Source organism: Peromyscus maniculatus, chromosome 15 (assembly GCF_049852395.1).
Source record: "Peromyscus maniculatus bairdii isolate BWxNUB_F1_BW_parent chromosome 15, HU_Pman_BW_mat_3.1, whole genome shotgun sequence".
NCBI lineage: Eukaryota > Metazoa > Chordata > Mammalia > Rodentia > Cricetidae > Peromyscus > Peromyscus maniculatus.
This window is the reverse complement of record NC_134866.1, coordinates 47231853-47252500: the sequence shown is the minus strand read 5'-3', so window position 1 is coordinate 47252500 and position 20648 is coordinate 47231853. Positions and strand designations below refer to the sequence as shown.

General features: G+C 42.3%; 1 protein-coding gene across 3 annotated transcripts in view; it reads left to right on the top strand.

Moving 5' to 3' along the window:
* Depdc1b (DEP domain containing 1B) overlaps nucleotides 1-18789 on the top strand; it is a 64247-nt gene extending 45458 nt beyond the window's left edge. For all 3 annotated transcript variants that reach the window (XM_006994963.4, XM_076552308.1, XM_076552307.1), the window contains 5 exons: nucleotides 3583-3723; nucleotides 12494-12660; nucleotides 14819-14995; nucleotides 15526-15711; nucleotides 17823-18789. In XM_006994963.4, the coding sequence (XP_006995025.1) occupies nucleotides 3583-3723; nucleotides 12494-12660; nucleotides 14819-14995; nucleotides 15526-15711; nucleotides 17823-17984 (833 nt within the window). In that variant the 3' untranslated portion in view covers nucleotides 17985-18789. The remainder of the gene's footprint in view (nucleotides 1-3582; nucleotides 3724-12493; nucleotides 12661-14818; nucleotides 14996-15525; nucleotides 15712-17822) is intronic.
* Nucleotides 18790-20648: the final 1859 nt, after the last annotated feature.

The following is a 20648-nucleotide window of genomic DNA, read 5'->3' as shown; positions in this document are numbered from 1 at the left end:
AGAAGATGATCTGGGGGAATCACCTCTTTTTTTTTTTTTTTTTTTTTTTTTGGTTTTTCGAGACAGGGTTTCTCTGCATAGCTTTGCGCCTTTCCTGGAGCTCACTTGGTAGCCCAGGCTGGCCTCGAACTCACAGAGATTCGCCTGGCTCTGCCTCCCGAGTGCTGGGATTAAAGGCGTGCGCCACCACCGCCCGGCAGGAATCACCTCTTTCTACTGTCAATGCTGGGGATCTTCACTCAGATCATTAGGCTCCAATGGCCAACACTTTCACCCGAGGAACTGTCTGATCTGGCCCAAACATGTGATTTCAATGAGAATCTTTGTTATTTTAGCTGATTAGTAATGACAATATTTGGTCTTAGAGAAGCTCTTGAGTCTCACAGCTGTTTCAGGAAATAGCTACTTTCTTATTTTTGTGTAGGATCAGCATATGCATCGATAGATGTATAAGTTACTGAATTAGTAAACTGAATTATTGATTAAACTGGAGTCACTTTTGTTTGAATTATAGAATTATAGAAACTAACTAACCATTGAGCCTTGTATGGTTGTCTTAATGGCCCTGTGTGGAGATGGCTTTTCCCTCTCCTTCTGAACATGCATAGCAATACCAGTTTGCATACAACTCAGAGTTTTCCAGGTTTAATGCTTGGAAGTTTCATTGATTTTTGTTGATATTTTGAACACTCTGAGATGTAGAGTAATGTGGCTTTAACTTGGGGAAGTACTTTACTTAAAATTTTAAAATTACGTGGTGTGTGTGTGGGTGGTCATTGCCATGCCATAGTAAGCGTGTGGAGGCCAGAGGATACTTGTAGGAGTAAGTCTCTTCTTCCATCTTACGGTTTCTGGGGACTGAGCCTAGGTTGTCAGACGGGGCCTTGAGTGTCTTTATCCACTGTGCCATCTCTCTGGCCCTGAAGTACCTTTTATTCTTTCTGCTCAACTACTTAAACTGTAGTAAATTAACTAGAAGTTACATCTTTGGCCAGAGGAGGCATTGAGGAAACAAATGTACAGTTACGAAGCTCCAACACTCCTTCTGAGCTCCTGGAGAACCAAAGATGTGGAAGTTACCAGTTGGGAATGAAGCCATAAAGTGTGCTAAAATGCTGTAAGATGTGTTTATGTGTTTGACTTTTGTGAAGACTGGAATGCACGGAAGCGTATAATCAGTTCCCCATTTGACACCTAAAGCCACAAACACCTGAAGCAAGGTTGGCATGACTGGCCATTGAGTAGAGGAAAGACTTTATAATTGAGTATGTGTGACTTTATAATTGCTATAGGTGTGAGACTCAGAGTGTTGGGAGAAGGAGCATGCTCACATGTGTTGAGAGCAACCTTTACAAATGGTTAGCATATTATGGAGGTTTGTTTATGTATCAAATATAAAAGGTGGGCAGAGGACAAGGCCAGCCTATTGGATATTTTTTTAAAATTTCCAGCTTTCCCAAATTCTCCTGTCCATCAAAATTTGCTTTGAGTCTGTCAAAGGTATGACCTACTCTTTGTCCTTATCGCGAATAAGTACGGATTCCTATTGAGTCCTCTAAGAGGGGATAGGCCGCCTGTCTGATGTGGTAAGGGCTACTTGCCCTCTTTTCCACAAGCCTGCTGCTCTTCCTTCTCTCTTGAGTGCTCCTTCAGTCCTCACTGTAGACTGTGCATACACGGGTCTGCATGTTCATTTGTCAGCCAGACCCTTTCCAGGATGCTCACAGAAAGAAGACTGAGGCTAAGTAATGCAAAACTAGATTAACTGATTTCTTTTGCTTCTTTGTGTGTATGCATCAGAAGACCCAGTCAAAAATGGAAATAAGTAGCCAAAGCATTTCATTTCAGAATCTGTCAGGAACAACATTTATTAAAAACTAGTCTAAGGAAAAAAATGTTCTTAAAACTCAAGGTGATTAAGAAAGAAAAGGTTTATGTTTTCTTTTAGGGATTTCCCCCCATATTTTTAACAAAGATGATGACATATTCTCAAGGCATATAATTGTTTAGAATTAATCACTCACCTTGCTAAGCACTAATTCTGGCAATGGGTCTTGCTTGTTGAGATACATCAGACCATCATTTGACTAAGCTTGCTATATGAGGAGGAAGTAAACAAACATGGTTTTATACATTTACTCCTAGGTTTATGCACTACAACATTATTTTAGCCAATTTTTTTTTTTTTTAAAGAAGAGAACAGACTGTGAAGGGTAAGAGAAGTTTTGTTTTCATCTAAAGATTTTATTTTTTAACTATATATATGTGCATGTGTCTGTGTAGGTGTGTGTGCATGTGAGCAGAGGTACCCAGAGAAGTCAGAAGAGGGCGTTGGATCCCATGGAGCTTCTGTTATAAATGGTTGTGAGCCATCTGATGTGGGCACTGGGAGCTGATCTCTTAACCTCTGAGCCATCTTCCCAGCTCCCAGTAAAGGAGTTTTTAGGGGCATCATAAAGAGCCATTTTATGATGTCCTTGGGGATTGAATGTCATGATCCAGAATGGTTTCCTGTGTTACAGCTAGAATCTCTTAGCTCCTGCAGTTCTGTGGGGAGAATTTCCTTGAATTCATTTTTGTTGCTTTGTTCATTCTCTTGGGCACATCAGTCCATCTGGGTGTAATGGCTTAGCCTTTGCTGGCCTGGAGCTGGTCACCATAATTGCACTCCATTTCTTCTATGGTCTTCTTGGGACAAGCTGTTTTCCTCAAGGCTCCGGCACCTCCACTTTACCCGGAACATGGTGGTGTAAACCTGTGCTCATCATCTTTGATTCCTCATGGGACCCGGATTCTAGTGGAGCTCTCCTCCTCCCTCTGTTGGCATAGGACACGGTCAGGTCCAGGCTCTGTGATCAGTTTTCTTTGAATAGTTGGGCAGTGATTGTTAGAGTTTAGAGTGAATTGACAAGACAGAATATAAAATCTTTCTCATTATCTTTTAAAAAAGCATTTAAAATTTCATTTGTCTGAAATAGTTTGTTAGGAGAAACTGATTACTTCACTCAACTGAATGCTTGGAGGATATTATAGTATAGCTAATGAACTCAAGAAGCTGTAAAAATTTCTTGATAACTCATCTATCACATATTAACATATTGGTTTTTTTTTTGGTTTTTTTTTTGAGACAGGATTTCTCTCTGTGGTTTTGGTGCCTGTCCTGGATCTCACTCTGTAGACCAGGCTGGCCTAAAACTCACAGATATCCACCTGGCTCTGCCTCTCAAGTGCTGGGATTAAAGGCGTGCGCCACCGCTGTGCGGCAACAAATTGTTATTTTATTAACTTTATTAAGACTAGGAAAATGTTGACTGTTTTTAAAAAAATTATTTACATGAATAAAGTTTGCCTTGACATAAAAAGAGAAAAGCATGTTTTTCTTTTAAAATGGAGATACATTAATGCTCTTCGTTTTTATAATATATTCAATTAAACATTAATCATATTTGAGCAAAAGGTATATGTCATTTCCACATGAAACTTGTCAGTATATCTTGAATATCTGTGCATACACCACATGTGGTCAGACTGTGGTACTGAGAAGCAGCTGCCTCATTAATCATTCTCTGTCTTCTTTTAAAGGGCCCAACTGTTCAGACTGGAAGCAGCCGATGTACTTGGGATTTGAGAAAGATGTCTTTAAAACTATAGCGGATTACTACGGTCACCTGAAGGAGCCCCTGCTCACGTTCCATCTCTTTGACGCTTTCGTCAGTGTCCTAGGTGAATAGATAACCAGTGTATCTGCATGTTGATAGTGAATCTTCTGTCGCCACTGTCTTGAGAGTTCCAGTAGCAAAAGCTCAGAACGTCGTCTTTTCTTTAAAAAAAAAAAAAAGTTCCCATTTGAAATTTAGTTTTGATATCTTTTTCTCTGTGTTTTTAATATTTATGTGATAAATTATTTATTCGTAACTTTTTGAGAATTTCATCCTTGAGTATTTTATTTTTATTAGCATATATTAATTATATGTAATAATGGGTCTCTGGAAGACATTTTCATACCCGTATACAATGCGTTGTCCTTCCTTCTGTCTTCCCATTCCTGTGCTTCTCGTACACGTCCGCTTTCATGTCTCTCTTTTTTTGTGTGCAGGACCCAAAGAGTTTCACTAGGTTCCCTTATCGAAGCGTTGGTAAGAGCTACTTATAGGACCTTCACACCTTGTGGTTACACCCACTGAAGAAAATGCTTCCCTATCCCCAGCCGCCATGAACTGCTGACAGTTTCTCAGGGTGGAACGGGGACTCCTGACCTCCCCGCCGCCATCTTTAACTGCCTGTATAAATTTTTACCCATGATGCCATGTTGCTGTGCCCAATCTTATGTGGGTGATCATAGCTGCTGGGGGCTCACGGGTGAAACAGCCATGTCGTACCTGGAAGACAGCACCACCCCCTTCCTCTGCCTCATCTTCCTCCTTCCCCTTTCTGCGATGCTCCCTGAGCCATGGGGGGCGGGGGTGATAGGATGTCCCATCTCTGGCAGATCATTCAGTAGTCGCTTACTCTGAGCACTTTGAGCAGTTGTAAGTCTTGGCAGTTACCATCATCCACTGAGAGAGGAGCTTCTCCGACCAAAGCTGATAGCAGTGCTATCCTATGGCCCTAAGCATGCATCGTCAGAAGGCAGATGACGGGTCTAACATTTACCAAAACAATAGTGGGAGCTTCTCCACTGGTGTCGGGCTTTTTTTTTTTTAAGTCAGGTTTGAAATACCGGGTATTAATTCCTTCCCATGGAGCAGGACTTGAAATCCAATCAGTGAGTGGTTGGTTACCTCCATTAGCAATCACGCCAATGTGGCTCCAGTGCATGGTCCACAGCTGGGTAACACGGTTGGCGATGGTTTGCCCACAGCGGCCTGTATAGTACCTTCCTGCACAGTAAAAGCTAGCCATATAGGCATCTTCAAAATAAAAAATGACCGATCGCTTAGTCCTTACTCAGAAACGAGTAGAAGAACTTAGTTAACCTGATTGTAAAACCTAAATCAAAACCCAGCAGGTTTTATTTCTAAAAGAGGACCGGAATGTTGTATAAGACCATAACAGTGTTTGTAGAGAAAAATGTAAATTTGACATTTACTCTTCATGACTAAATCAATTATTCTAGGTGACCTCAGGAGCAGTCAGTTATAGGAGGTATATTGTCATTTAGAAGGTAATTTATTACTCGTTTTTATAGGACTATTTGATACTTGAAATATGCAGCATAAAAACAGTAACATTATTCAGGTAAAACTTGTTTTTATTCTTCATATAGATTTATACCTTAGAATTTGCACTGTGAAGGAAACATGGTAGGAAGGGGAAAGTCCATTATTGCTATGTTCCTTTCTCTCTAGAAATGAGATTGCCCTGTGCTCTGTAAGGATTTTTTTTTTGTCAAAATGCATGCTGCGTGAATATCATTCAATATCATCAGTTACATAGATGTGAGAGGAATTAGCATACTCTTGTTCCTCAGCGTCACAGGCGTCAGCAATCTTTCCCCTTCCAGTTTGACTTGGTTTAGTTTTCTTTGCATCCCTTCCTTAGCATCTGAACGAAATGTCAGCCGTATGTGAAGGAGTTTCCCAAACTCAGCAGTGTACTCTAGATTCATGCCTCTCTAGGTTCTCTGACAGCAACAAATACAGTCCCTATAAACCATGAGTGTAATAGTAACTACATGTGTGTGTATGTATGTGGTGTGTGTGTGTGTGTGTGTGTGTGTGTGTGTATGTGTGTTGAGATCAACTTTGTGCCGTTGGTTTTCCCTTTCCAGATTTGTACAGGTTCCACAGCAAGTGCTTTACCCACTGAGCCACTTTGTCTTAGGAGTGATTATTTTTATACATATCACCACTGGGGATAAATGGAGGACTTATTTAGTTTATTATAGGATTTTAAGAGTGATAAATCTTTTGAGTATTTTATTTAAGTCAGTTTTTTTTTTTTTTTTTTTTTTGAGACAGGGTTTCTCTGTGTAGTTTTGGTGCCTTTCCTGGATCTCACTCTGTAGACCAGGCTGGCCTCAAACTCACAGAGATCCGCCTGCCTCTGCCTCCCGAGTGCTGGGATTAAAGGCGTGCGCCACCACTGCCCGGCGCCAGTTGATCTTTATGGATGTTTTGGTTTTGATTTGATTTTTCGATAGTCACATGCAGACCTAGCTGGCTTCAAACTCACTATGTAGCTGAGACTGGCCTTGAACTCCTAACCCTCCTCCTCCCCTATGTGAGTACCAGTAATGTGCCACCAAGCCAGCTCTGTTATGGAGTCTTGAGACTGCTGAGTCGTTTTGGTATTTTGTTTTCAGCTGTGTTTGATTGGGTCTTATGAACGTATGGCATCTTGTGACTAATGATGAACTCTTGCTGCTGTTGAGGATACTTGTGGACTAAATGAGTAGGCTCTCATTATCCTTACCTACTGCCACTAGCATTTTTAGACTAGAGTTCTAAAGACGGGATTGAAAAATCATTTCCTAAAGTTTCTTCTCATTTTCCATTTTTATAGTATTATGTGGTAAAATTATTTGTTTTGGAAGCAGAGTGACTTGCAGGATTTCTTTAAAACACAAATTCCAATTTGAATCTGTTTTTTTTTTTTTTTTTTTTTTTTATGTCATTTGTCCTTCACAGTTATTCATTTTGGGCTGAGCTAGGAGTTAAAACTGGCTCCATTCCGAGTTGATATCAGAATTAGTTACCCCATAAAATATAAAGGGTTTGAGGTAGATAATGATGGGCACTAGGGCATTTTTTGCTTTTAGCTATTAGCCAGAAGAGACTATTGTCATAGCTGGGGTTTCTATTGCCGTGAAGAGACACCGTGACTGCAGCAACTCTTATAAAGGAAACAGTTAGCTGAGGTGGTGATTTACAGTTTCAGAGATTCAGTCCATTATCATCATGGCAGAGAGCATGGTGGCAGGCAGACATGTTGCTGGACAATTCTGCATCTTTGATTCACAGGTGAAGGAAGTGAACTGAGATACTGGGCAGTATCTTGAGCATGTATGAGATCTCAAAGCCCGTTTCCACAGTGACACACCTCCTCCAACAAGGCCACACCTACTCTAGCAAGGCTATACCTCCTAATAGTGCCACTTCCTTTTGGGGCATTTTCTTTTACACCATCACAACTATTGGATGTGTCTGGTAAAATGTATTAACCTTCTCTATTATCCATCCTTCCAAAGTGAACATGCATGAGACATCTGCACTGGAAATCACTTTTTTTTTTTTTTTTTTTTTTTTTCCAAATTAAGCATCTTCCTGTAATGGAAAAGAAAACCTAGATTGTGGAAGATTATAATTTGTTTACATGATTACAAAGAGTATCTAATGTAGTCTGTGGATAAAAGGAAATATCTACATATGTAGGTTGAATTTCATAGCGTTGATTCATCTCTTAAACTTCTTGACTTTGATTGAAATAGGATGTTGCTTTGATTGAAATCACATGTTGCCTCGTTTGAAGCAGGATGTTGTCTTTTAAAGTAAGTAATCAGTCTACTTTGTGTAGAAGCTGAACATTGTACAGCATTTTTCAATGGATGTGATTGTCACTTTAGCTTATAATCTTTTTTCTTGAGGTTCATGCCGTTGCTTGATTGAACATGGTAGACCTTTTGACCAGAGCTGTGACCCTGAGAGCTGTTAGTTATTACTGATGCATAAAATTGGGCATCTGAAGTCCATTTTAATAGTTTTCAAAGAAAGGACACAGGTGTGATGACTCATGCCTATAATCCTAGCACTTAGTTGAGACAGGAAGAGCACACATTTGAGGCCAGCCTGGGCTACATAGCAAGACCCTGACTCAAGAATCAGACAACATTAAAAAGTATGGGGAAGGGGATCAGAAAGAAAGAAAAAAAACCTTATTTGACATGTTTGGAGATGTGAGACTTATTCTTTACCAATAATTACAAAATATTCAGTTTGGTTCAGCAGTCTAACCAAGCCAACTGTCCACAGTTGTTCTTTAGTTTCTAAGATGAGTGTCAACCTTTACTCACACTCCACATTCCACCCCACAGTCCATTGACATGTGTAGCTTTTGCTAATTTACATATTAGGGGTGGATGAAGGTGGGAGTCAGGTGGGGTGTTTAGAAACCGAGTGAGCCTACCGTTGGGTTGTGCTAACCTTGCTTATAAAAATATCCTATAAGTACGTCTAGTTTAAACTCTGTGTGTGTGTGTGTGTGTGTGTGTGTGTGTGTGTGTGTGTGTGTGATTTTTTTTAAAAGAAACTTGATTAATTTGCTTATTTTAAGAAACAGGAGATTCATACACAAATTTATACTTATGGCTTTATAAAAAGAAAAATGGAAGGCTCTGGTAGTCTGGGGCTTGAGGTTTGGGTGGTACAGGTCGATGCTATACGAGTGCTTCCAGTAGAAGGAGAAAATGTTTGGGAACATGGACCCCAGCTTGCTGCTCCATCGCTTCTCAGGCTTCGAGCGAGTGCACTCAGCTCCATCCAGTTTCTTAATTACTCCATTTCAGCTCTGGCGCCTGGTTTCCTTGCTAGTGAACTGGAAGGCTGAGAGGATAACTCCTTGTTACTCATCATTTCCTCCTGACTTGAATCTTGAAAACGGCCTTGTCGTTCACTAGAGTCATTATGCACTGGATCATCTGACTGAGTAGTCTGAGATGAGTATGTATGTGTGTGTGTGTGCGCTCACGTGTGCACAAGCACATGCCAGAGAGTTGTGTAGGCTTATAGTGTAGAATATCCAAATGACTGGGTGTTATTGACCATTTGTTTGTTTCTGGTCAGGTGACTTGTAAAACACCATGCCATCTTTACCTGCCTTTATGTTTTTCAGGCTACCTCAGGGTCCCCGTCCCTTCTTGGCTCTTTTCTCAGAGAGTAACTAGTTAGTGTGCTGGCCCAGACAGAGGACTCTTGTTTCTGGGTACTTCATGTTCTTGGTGGTGATGTCATCTGTTTTCTGGCTCAAATCTTGTGACTGGAGCTTTTGAAGATGCAGATGGGCCCTGATAGAGCTGTCTGTTCACCCTCGGATATCTTCAGTGATTGTTAAAATAAAATGGAGTTTAAGTACTGCCTAAAGGTAGCAATTTAGGGAAGTGTCTAGAATTTCTTTGGATGCAACCAAATGTGTAAGTTATTTATATCAGTGATCACTAAGACGATTGACAAAACTTTGGGGAAGAAAGTCCAAGATTCTTCCCATACCATTTCATCAAATAAAGATAAAAATAGTTTAAAATGCAATATGAAATATGGTTCATCTTTATCCAGTATTTGGATAAGTAAAGAACTTTCTGAGCCCAAAAGCCAAAGGGATTATTAAGTGCTATATTTGAGATTCATGCAAGAAAGGACATCATCTTGAGCATGGGAGATCTGTTTTTGAATATTTCCCCATGGTAACCTGCTTGCCTTTCCTTAAAAATCTCCAATGAATTAGATTCTCTTGCTGTGTCTTTCTTTAAGCAAAAAATTCTTGCCAGTTGGTATGTATTTTAAATCCTTTTGGTTCAATATAATCTTTTTTCTTCTTTTTGTATGTTTTCAATAAGACTGAAACTTTGATCCCCCCTCCCTTTCAACAGACATGACTCTGTTGGCCTTTCTGGGATTTCCAGGCACTCCTAAGAGTTTTCATATTTCATTGCTTTCATATTTCATTTCATAATTTCATATACCAATAGCCAAGGGGTTTTTCAAGAGAAACTAAGAGAAAAGATGTTTTCAGTAAATGATGTTAGAACAACAGGAAAAGGTGAGACTCTGTGTTTTTTTTATACTAGTTCAAACTTTATATTAGAGTAGATCTTAGACTCAAACATAACAAATCAAACTAGAATCCACCAGAAGAAAATGTAGGAGAGGATTATTGCAATCTGGGGTAGGCAAAGATATACAGACAGAAAGCTTAAACAATAAAAATTCATAAAACTGACTTCATTCAAATTAGAATTGTCTCCTGTTTGGAATACTCCATCCGGGAATGTGGGAAAGGGGTCAGGGAGACTAGACTTGTGTTTTTGTGTGAGAATGATAGGTGGTCTTGCTGTGGCCCCAAGTAAATGCTCACCCACCAGCCATGCTGTGTAATTGTGTTGAGCCTCTGATGCCCTCCACCAGAACAGGCAGCTCTTTGAGGAAAGCTGTGTCTCCTCTTCTTCCTGAAAACATCACAAACAGTTTCCTACAGGTTCTTGGTGTTATTGTTTTCTGTGGCCACGTGACTACGTGATAGTGTTCCAGAGCCTTCTAGTGGTCTCTGATTCTCTTGAGCACACAGTGGTCAACACTACCACCTCACTTCCTGTGCTCTCAGTTCTGTGAGATCAGCTCTTAGATTCCATCTGTGATTGAGGTCCTGAGGTACTTTCTGTTCTGTTCCTAGCTGACATTATATAACACCATAATCTCCTTTCAGACTTGGTGCCTCCCGCCTGCCATTCTAGAGCTGGGAAGCTGAAGCGGGAGGAACGCTGTGGGTTTGAGAGCAGCCTGTCTTTTGTTCTAGAAGTTTCCTAATGTCAGGTCTTACATTGAAGGTTTATCCGTTTTGGGGTGTATTTTGTGGGACTGGTGGAGAAGGAGTAGGGGTCTAGTTCTCCTCTTCTGTCTGTGGGTAGTCTTCAGCACTGTTGGCATGGCTGTCCCATGCGTGTCCTCACCACCTTCCTTGAAAAGCATGGTTGTCAGGGCATGGGTTTACTTCTAGGGTCTGTTCTGTTCCTTTTGTTTGTCCTGTAGAGCTTTGTATGTGTCTCTGTGTTGCTGGTGTCAACAGGGGCCAGAAGAGGGCATTGGATCCCCTTGAAGCTGTGGTTGTGAGCTGCCTGACGTGAGTTCTGGGATATGAACAAGTATCTTCTAGAAGAGCAATGAGTGCTCTTGACCACTGAGCCATCTGTCTACCCTTTGTATAGTATTTTGAAGTCAGGTAATGTTTCCAGCTGTGTGCAATTAAACACAGCTGTGTTGAAGAAAAAGTGGGGCACGTGGGCATACTTTTTTCCATTCAGATCTTAGAGAAAGCATTCAAATTTCCCCCATCAGTATAATGCGAATCATATGTCTCTCTGCCTCTCTGCCTCTGTTTCTCTCTCAAACAGAAGTGCTTTTGTATGTCTTCCTCCCTTCCTTTGTGTGTGTGTGAGAGAGAATGTGGGCATGCGTGTTGGGACATGTGAGGTCAGAAGGCAGCTTTTGGGTATTGGTTGTTCCCCTCCAGCTCATTTCTGAGGCAGTCTGTCTGCTTGTCTGTGCCCCGTCCTCCAAGCTAACCAGCCTGTGAGCTTCTGGGCAGTTCCTTCCTTCAGTCTTGCTGTAGGCGTGCTTGCAGATGTTCAACAATGTCGAAGTTTTTACAATGATTCCAGGGATCAGGTTCAGGGCATCAGATTTATCTGGCCAGTCTTTTTACCTGCTGGACCACTTCTCTGGTCCCACATATTTATTACTATAAATGGTTTTCATTGTGTTCAGTTATGGTCCTTTGTGTTTTTGTTTTTGTTTCTTTTTGAAGATGAATTAAAAAAATTTAAACAAATGTATTTATTTTTATTTTATGTGTATTGGTGTTTTCTCCTGGCAGTATGTCTGCATGAGGGTGTCAGATCCTCAGGAACAGGAGCTAGAAACAGTTGTGAGCTGCCCTGTGGGTACTGGGAATTGAACCTGGGTCCTCTGGGAGAGCAGCCAGTGCCCCCAACCTCTGAGCCATCTCCCCAGCCCCTCCTTATGGTCCTTCTGTCCCTAACTTGTTCAGGATTTTTATTATGAAAGGATGTTGAATTTATTAAATGCCTTTTCTGCAGCTATGGAGATGACCATGGTTGTCCTTGTGTTACTGTGACATTTTATATATTGTGCTCCTGGTCATCGTAGGTTTTAGAGTGAGGGTCTGGTGCTAGCTGGACTGCTCCCGGTTTGGTGGGAAAGAGTGCTACGAGCTTGTTCTGCCTACGTAGTTGCTGCTGGGGGGAAAATGGCTGTGTTGGTCCCCCATCTCATCCGTGCTGAATGGTTCCTATTTCCTGTGCCGACTTGTAAGTCACAGGGCACACATATTGAACACCTTGCCAGGTGTAATTGAGTTGGTGAAAACTCTTTTTTAAAATTTTTTCGAGGGGCTGGAGCGTGACTCACAGGTTAAGAGCACTGACTGCTCTTCCAGAGGTCCTGAGTTCAATTCCCAGCAACCACATGGTGGCTTACAACCATCTGTAATGAGATCTGGTGCCCTCTTCTGGCCTGCAGTCACATATGCTGTATACATATTAAATAAATAAATCTTTAAAAAATTTTTTTTTCGAGATAGGATTTTTCTACATGATAGTCCTAGCTGTCCTGGAACTTGGTTTGTAGACCAGGCTGGCCTCGAACTCACGGAGATCCGCCTGCATCTGCCTCCCAAATTCGAAATTTTGACTGTAAAAATATGAGGAAGGCGGAACCGTCTAGTAGGCTGTGTACTAAAAGACGAAACTTCCTTTTTGAATCAGGTTTGCTCCAGAAAGAGAAAATGGCAGTCGAAGCATTTCAGATTTGTTGTCTCCTTCTGCCTCCTGAGAACAGGAGAAAGTTACAGCTGCTGATGAGGATGATGGCGAGGATCTGCTTAAACAAAGAGATGCCACCGCTGTGTGATGGCTTTGGCACCCGCACTCTGGTAGGTTGACCGTTCACATCTACTGTGATCTATGTTTTCCGTCGGAAATGCAACCGAATCCCTGTTCTGAGTGGGCAGGTGAGAGCAGGAGGCAGGCTTGCTTGAAGAGCGCGGCCTGCTGTCCACCCAGACTTTCTTTGCTGTGGGGCGTTTACCCACCAACCCCACAGTTCCCCAGAGTTTTCTTGAGTGTTAGCAGCAAGAAATATTAGATAGAAGGATTTATTGCGTAGAATCTTGTGGAGATAAACAGATAGAAAATAAAGGATAGCCTTGAGAGGGCCTGGAAAATTTTCCAATGGGCCCCGACTGTCTCTGCCCCAGGGTTTTTATAGAGACGCCAAGGGGTGGAGCAAAAGACTCCTCCCCCAGCACAGCCAAGTGCAGACCATCTCAGACACCTGCACTCAGGCCCGTGGTCCTAATCATCCTCTGTGCGGATCTGCTGAGTAAAGACACAAGGAACCCAAGAACAGGCTTCCACTTTGCTTTTGGTCTAAGGACCTTGAAGAACACAGTGCAAAGTGAAGAGGGAGTAGGGAACATGTTCTCCCTTTAGAAATGGCCGCTATGTCCTCGCTTACAAATGGCTACCCATAGTCCACACGAAGACAGCTAAGGTGGGCAGACAGCGTAGGAAAACCACATTCTCTTGTTCCTGCACAGGGGACACTGAGGAGTCTTTGTGATTGTAACAAGCGAGAGAGATAGCCTGGGCAATGGTAGGAGAAGCAGAGGTAGTAGATTCAAGCAGGCGTGAGAACACCCAGCTGGACTAGACCACGGGCAAGGAGAGGGAGATTTTTTTTTTTTTAATTGACAGTTTCATACATTTGTGGATTCATGTGCTCTTCTGATACATGGCCTCACTGTAGAAATATTTAATTAAAACTATTAATATGTCTGTCACATCACTTACTTATACTTTTCTAGCAGTTTTGACACGTTCCGTGTGTTATTAGTAGCTGTGGCTGTGGTGCCGTGGATAGATTCCTCCAACTCTCTCCTAATTGGAACTCCGTAAGCTTTAGCCAGGATCTTCCTCCACGCTTCTTCCTGCCACTGTCCACTGCAGATTGCATTCCGCTTCTCTCAGTTTTCCTCCGAAAGAGTCTTGTAGAGAGATGTTTCTTTAATCCCATGTGTGTCCTCCTTGTGCTCTTGAAATCACTGCTCAGTTTCTGGGGATCACCCAGTCCAGCTTTAGGGAAGCATGCACTGCCCAACTGGGGTGACTCTTGACCCCTTCTCGGGTTAAAGGGACCTTTCTGAAAAGTCAAAGAAAACTTGTACCTCTTCCTTATAACAACACACACACACACACACACACACACACACACACACACACACACACACACACACATTTTAAACATGATTTCAAAGCATTCTTAAATCTACTGAAATTTATTTCCAAGCAAAAATTTCTGACTCTCCTTATATATATATAAATATGAAGATAAAACGGCACAATGTTGATGAAAGCTGGTCTTAATACGACTAATCAACAGCACCATGTGACTTTGTTTGTAGGCTTTGATGTGAGTTTGTTGGCAATGAAATTAGAAGGAAAAGGAAAAAGGTTAATCCAGAACATAGAATTGAAGGAAGTAATGATATGAACTCCATGGAAACTGTATTGTTTACATTAGTTACATATTTATATTTCTGGTTACCATAAAAAGTCTTGTCACTTGATACATGGCTTCTTTGTTCAAGGCCAGTTCTCAAGTGTGTATCTCAAAGTGTAGAGAAGCTAAGTTAGCCAGGGGAAGATGCCGGTTGATGAACACAGTCAATACAAGCAGTGGAACTAGGGTGTTGTTTGGCCAAGTGGCTGCAAGTACCTTGAACTTTGAAGTGCTTAATTCATGTAATGTTCAGAATATATGTATGTGCATATGTATAGGTATGTGTGCATGCAAATACATATGCATATAAACCCTTGTATAAAATGGAGTTTTGACAATTCTCAGACAAGCTTCTCCGGGCTAAGTCTCTTAAGGGGAGATTGCCATATGAGTTGGCCATGTGACTGGTGCCTGGTGGGATGTGCACCTCTCCCCAACTCCTCACATGTGTCTTTTGCAAACTAACTGGCACTCTGTTTAGAGAAGGCCACAGATTTCTGCTATTTTCACCCTCTCTGCTTTTCTTTTAGATGGTTCAGACATTTTCCCGGTGCATCTTGTGTTCTAAGGATGAAGTGGACTTAGACGAGTTGCTAGCTGCTCGGTTGGTGACATTTCTGATGGACAATTACCAGGAGATTCTCAAAGTGCCTTCGGCCCTGCAGACCTCCATAGAAGAGCGTGTGGCTCATCTGCGAAGAGTCCAGGTAAAGATGAGACATTGTCAGTTCTGTCAGAATGACAGTGGGAAGCCACGTGTGCCAGCCTCCTCTGGCATCCATAGTAAGAATTAAGTGAATTGGTGTGAGCCAAGTGCTTACAATAGGTCTTGGCATGTACTAAATACTGCATGAGTCTGCTGTTACCATGGATAACTGTGGGATACATGTTTGTTTTATTATATCACTCACTGCTATATGGGTATTAACCTAATACATTGAACAAGTTTGGAAATATAGATTGTACATACAGAAAACTGTCAGAGTTACACTACAATGTCCGTTTTATTTATATATATATTGATCTATATGTATGTATATATGTATATATATATTTTTTTCTTTTCTCTCTTCCTCGTATTTTAAATGTAAGACTGTGGCTTTAAATGTTATTCTTTTGAAAACACGAAAACCTTCTCCTTTTCGATATGGCTCCTTAAGCAAACTGAAGAAGATATCCCACTCCTACCAGGAGACATGCTGGTTTTGATTTAATCTAATCCTGTGCTTTGCCTCAGATAAAATACCCAGGAGCTGATATGGATATCACGTTGTCTGCGCCCTCATTCTGCCGTCAAATCAGTCCTGAGGAATTTGAATACCAAAGGGCTTACGGCTCTCAGGAGCCCCTGGCAGCCTTGTTGGAAGAGGTCATAGCAGATGCCAAACTCTCCAACAAGGAGAAGAAGAAGAAGCTGAAGCAGGTGACGAAGCTGGTCTTCAGGCGGTGTCTTGCTCTCCGTTCTGAGTTTTCTTCCTTTTACTCTCTCTTTAATGGGCTCCATGTGAATCTCATAAGGGCTTACGAGTTTCTCGTTAGGTTCTGTGTTGCAGAAATTCGGGTGATTGGTACACTGCAGTCATTTTCACGAGTTCTGTCGTGTTTTACAGTATTGAGTGCTTCTCTTGTAGACTTAGGTTCTAATATTTGTCATTTGTTTTGCTACCTGACATGATATGAGTCAGCCAAACAGTTACTTCAAAGAAACAGACTATAAGGAAAATATTTAATGTGTGCGCATGTGTGTGTGTGTGTGCCCATGTGTGTTTGTGTGTGGTGTGTGTGTGGTGCATAGACCACAGCATGCATGTTTGTGTGTGTGTGTGTGTGTGTGTGGTGCATATACCACAGCGTGTATGTGTGTGTGTGTGTGGTGCATAGACCACAGCATGCATGTTTGTGTGTGTATGTGTGGTGCATAGACCACAGCATGCATGTGTGTGTGTGTGTGTGTGTGTGTGTGTGTGTGTGTGTGTGTGTGTGTGCGCGTGTGTGGTGCATAGACCACAGCATGCGTGTAGAGGTCAGGACACCTATCAGGAGTCAGTTTTCTGGTGCACCTCGGTGTTCAGCCTCTGCAAAGGCTCCTCTACTCACTGAACCACCTTGCAGAAACTCTTATTTTTAGATAGGCAATATCAGTGTGGTTTCTTGTCTCGGACCCCACTAAGTGTTCCAACCAGCCAAACACAGTTCCTCTTGAGTAAGGCAACACAGTGAGGGTCTTAGAGAACAGTTTTTATTCAAAAAGGTGCATTGCATCACTTCACTGCGTCATCACTTCACTACATCATCATCACTACACTGCATCATCACTTCACTGCATCATCACTTCACTACATCATCACTTCACTGCGTCATCATCACTTCAGTGCATCACTTCACTGCATCATCACTATCATCATCACTTCATTGCATCATCATCATCATCATCACTTCAGTACATTGCTTCACTGCATCACTTCACTGCATCACTGATAGAAGCAACTTAAGGGGTGGGTAAGGTTTCATTGGCATCAAGTATCAGAAGATATATTCACTGTGTCAGGTAAGGGATGATGGAGCAATTTGGGTGTGGCAGTAGGAGCATGTCTAGAGGCTATTCATGTCACTGTGGGCCAGAGAGCATCCGTGGGAATGGGTAGGGTAGGAGACCTGCAAGGACCCTCCAGTGGTTCCCTTCCTCCAGCCAGGCTCGGCCTCCCAGTTTTTAGGACCTCCCAAAGTCATGCCCCAGGTGAGAACCACGTATTCAAAGCACGGCACTAGGAGAACATTTCCCATCCCTGCCTTGCATGCACTTGGCTATCCTTAAAGACTGTTCTTCACGCAGGTGGACGGTATTTAGTTCTCTTTTTGGTTGTTTTTTATTTTTTCAGACAGAGTCTCACTCTAGCCCAGGACAGCCTTGACCTAGCCATCCCCTCATCTCTGTCTGCGGGGTGCTGGCATTAGAAGTGGTGCCTTGCCACTCCTGGTTTTTGTACTTTACTGCACAGCTGGATTCCTGGACACAATTTACACAGGATTATTCCCTGAATATCGAGGTTTTGGACTTCATTCTCATTTTTCTTCTGCTGATGCTGGAGAAGTGTTGAGTGGTGAATATTGAGGGAAGAATACATTACCTTCCTTTAAATATTCCATGGATAATACCATGTTCTTTCTTCTCTTTGTTGGGTAGAAGCTGGCCAAGCTGAGTTGGAGAAGCAGAGGGATCATAAAAATGGTTGGGCCAGACTTTTCTAATTGTGTAGAACAAAGTTATTTTCAATTCAGTCTTACTTGCGACTGGTATTAACAGTGAGGTCTAGATAGAGTTGACAGTGAGAGCATTTTGAGGGATTTGATTACAAGGACAATTTCATCTGAATACTGGATCAAAGGAAAGATGAGGTAGAGCTGTGGGCACCAGCATCAAATAATTTAACAAAAGTCAAGGAAAACAGAGATCAAGAACTCTTACAATTTGATTGTACAATTTTTGTGGCTCTTTTGTGTCTTTTTTTTGACTGATGTTGGACTTCTGTTTAGTTTCAGAAATCTTACCCTGAAGTCTACCAGGAGCGATTTCCTACACCAGAAAGTGAAGCACTTCTCTTCCCTGAAAAACCCAAGCCCAAACCACAGCTGTTCATGTGGGCGCTGCGGAGGCCTTTCCAGCCATTTCAGAGAACGAGAAGTTTCCGGATGTGATTCAGTGACGGAGCTTTAGAGACCTCAGTGGTAGAGACAGTTTTGAGTCAGTTGAGGTATAAACTACTGAAATATGGAGTTTCGGATTATTTGACTCTCAAAATGTTGAGCCATTGCCAGTATTTTTATAAATCTCAATGCTGTTTTTAGAGATGTGCAAATCAGTGAATGATTGCAAACCAGGTGTGTAGTGGTGGTGTAACAAGCTTGGGTTGTTACCGAATCGAATGGTAAAGTGTTCCCCTCCTTCTGTTTGTTCTTTTCCATAGTGTGTCAAGTTCTCGTGTGTGCTTTCTAGTCACTGACACCTCTGTGAAACCCAAGCCTAAGAATGCTGTACATACTTGAATAAGAACACCACTGTGTGCTGTTACTGTGGTGGCTTTGATGTGGTTGCCAATTGTGTGACTTCTTCTGTGTAAATCCCGTTTTCTTGTTGTTGTTACTGTGTGAAAGTCCCTACTGTCTCTCATCGTGATGGCTGTGCCTCTTATTCCAGATTTCCAGGTGCCGTGAGAGTCACCCGCACTGGCTCTTCGGCTGCCCATCTCATCAGTCCGCATACGCCTAGGTGTGGAGTAGATGTGCATCTGCCCACAGTCATGTAATTCCAGTCTTAGCTAAAGATGGAAGGTGGAGCTGATGGATTCTTTGGGTTCCCTGTAAATCTAAATTAAATCTTTGTTTGGTTTTATGAAAGGTATCAATGGGTAAGATGAAATTAGTTCCTTTATGAATGTATTTTTTTAGCTTGTTCATCCTTTTGAAAGTAAATGAAATGTAAATAAATACTGAGTTTTTTTAATATTATGCCTAATGTTTTTCTTTTAAGGTAAGTTATGGAGCCTCCTCAAATGCCTTTGCCAATATTTTTACATCACTCTGTTATCAGAAAGTGAGTGAGGTGTTTTTTTTTTATTTATTTTTTATTTTATTTTATTTTACAATACCATTCAGTTCTACATATCAGCCATGGGTTCCCCTATTCTCCCCCCTCCCAACCCCTCCCCTTACCCCCAGCCTACCCTCCATTCCCACCTCCTCCAGGGCAAATCCTTCCCCGAGGACTGCGATCAACCTGGTAGACTAAGGTCCAGTCCCTTCCTCCCAGACTGAGCCAAGTGTCCCTGCATAAGCTCCAGGTTTCAAACAGCCAACTCATGCAATGAGCACAGGACTTGGTCCCACTGCCTAGTTGCCTCCCAAACTGATCAAGCCAATCAACTGTCTCACCTATTCAGAGGGCTTGATCCAGCTGGGGGCCCCTCAGCCTTTGGTTCATAGTTCATGAGTTTCCATTCATTTGGCTATTTTTTTTTTCATTAATTGAGTAAAACCGAAATTTATTATAAGCCACAGTCGTCCTAGGGACCTCCATGCTATATATATATAGCCTCTATGGTTCTATGGGTTGTGGTCTGATTGTTCTTTATTTTATATCTAGAATCCGTGAGTGAGGTTTTTTGTATTGGTTTCAAGAGAGTGCCCCCCTCCATGTCTGTCTCTCTGTCTGTCTCTGTCTCTCCCTCCTTCCCTCCTCCACCTTTTTCTTCCTCCTCCCCTCCCTTCTCTCTCCTTTGTTTCTTCTGCAAAATAGTGGAGCATCTGCAATACTTGTGAGAGTAATTGCCTGAACTGACTTTGTTCTCTTCCCCTTGAGATCCCGTTTTCTTGTGGCAGAGTATCTTCTGTGGTCAGCAGAGATTTGCCCACTTAAAAAGGGAGAAGTGTCCCTGTTGGTGTGAGAATTGTTCCAAACATTTAATAGGAAGGGGATTTTCAGACTTTTAGCCTTCTTAGACATTTTGTTGAAGCGAAGTACAGTTCTGGGTTCTGCTCAGTCTTGCCCCCTGGTGGAGAACCCCTTTGTCTGCTGCATCTGGAAGTGTGTGTGACTGCTTCCTTCCCTTTCTGTCTTAGGCTCATTTCTTGAAACGTGTAAAATTCTTAGGTAAGCGCCATAAACCAAGTCTACAACTGATGCCGGGTAGCAACAATTTTCCTGAGTGGTTATTCCAATGAACACATGCATTTGAAAGACCCCCGAAGGCAGTCTTCCCTCTGAAGAGACCCTCGCCCAGAGATCACACCGAGACCACGAGTCAGATGCAAACAGCAAGAGGCTTTATTCAGGAACACAGGTACCCGGGGCAACACAGTCCCTCAAGAGGCTCAAGAGACTGGCGCGCCGACGGGCTGGAGTGGAGGGTTTTTATAGGGTCGGGCAGCAGGAGCACGAGGAGGGCGGGTTCAAACTCAGGGCAGCTCATGGTTTACAGGGTTCTGATTGGACGATTCAAATGAGGCCGGGTTCAAACTCAGGGCAGCTCGTGGTTTTTCCCCCGAGCTTGACACGCCTGCTGTCTGGCTCCAAGTTGTTTTTCTGACCTTTAGTACCCTTTTCTGGGGCCAGGAGGCTGGTCGTAGACACCCCGCGCTTTTCAGACCTTACTTGAAATGGCGTTAGGCTAAGCTAGTATGCTGGGGTCTTTCATTCCCCCATTTTCTTATCTCAGGGAATGGAATCCTCCATTCATGGGGAAGAATAGGGATGTGGCTCCATTTCCACCTGGTTGAGTCGTTGGTATTGTTGGGTCAATACCAAGGTCTGAACAATAGAAACACGTTCCCTGATAAATTGGACGAGTCTGTTTAGGATGTAGG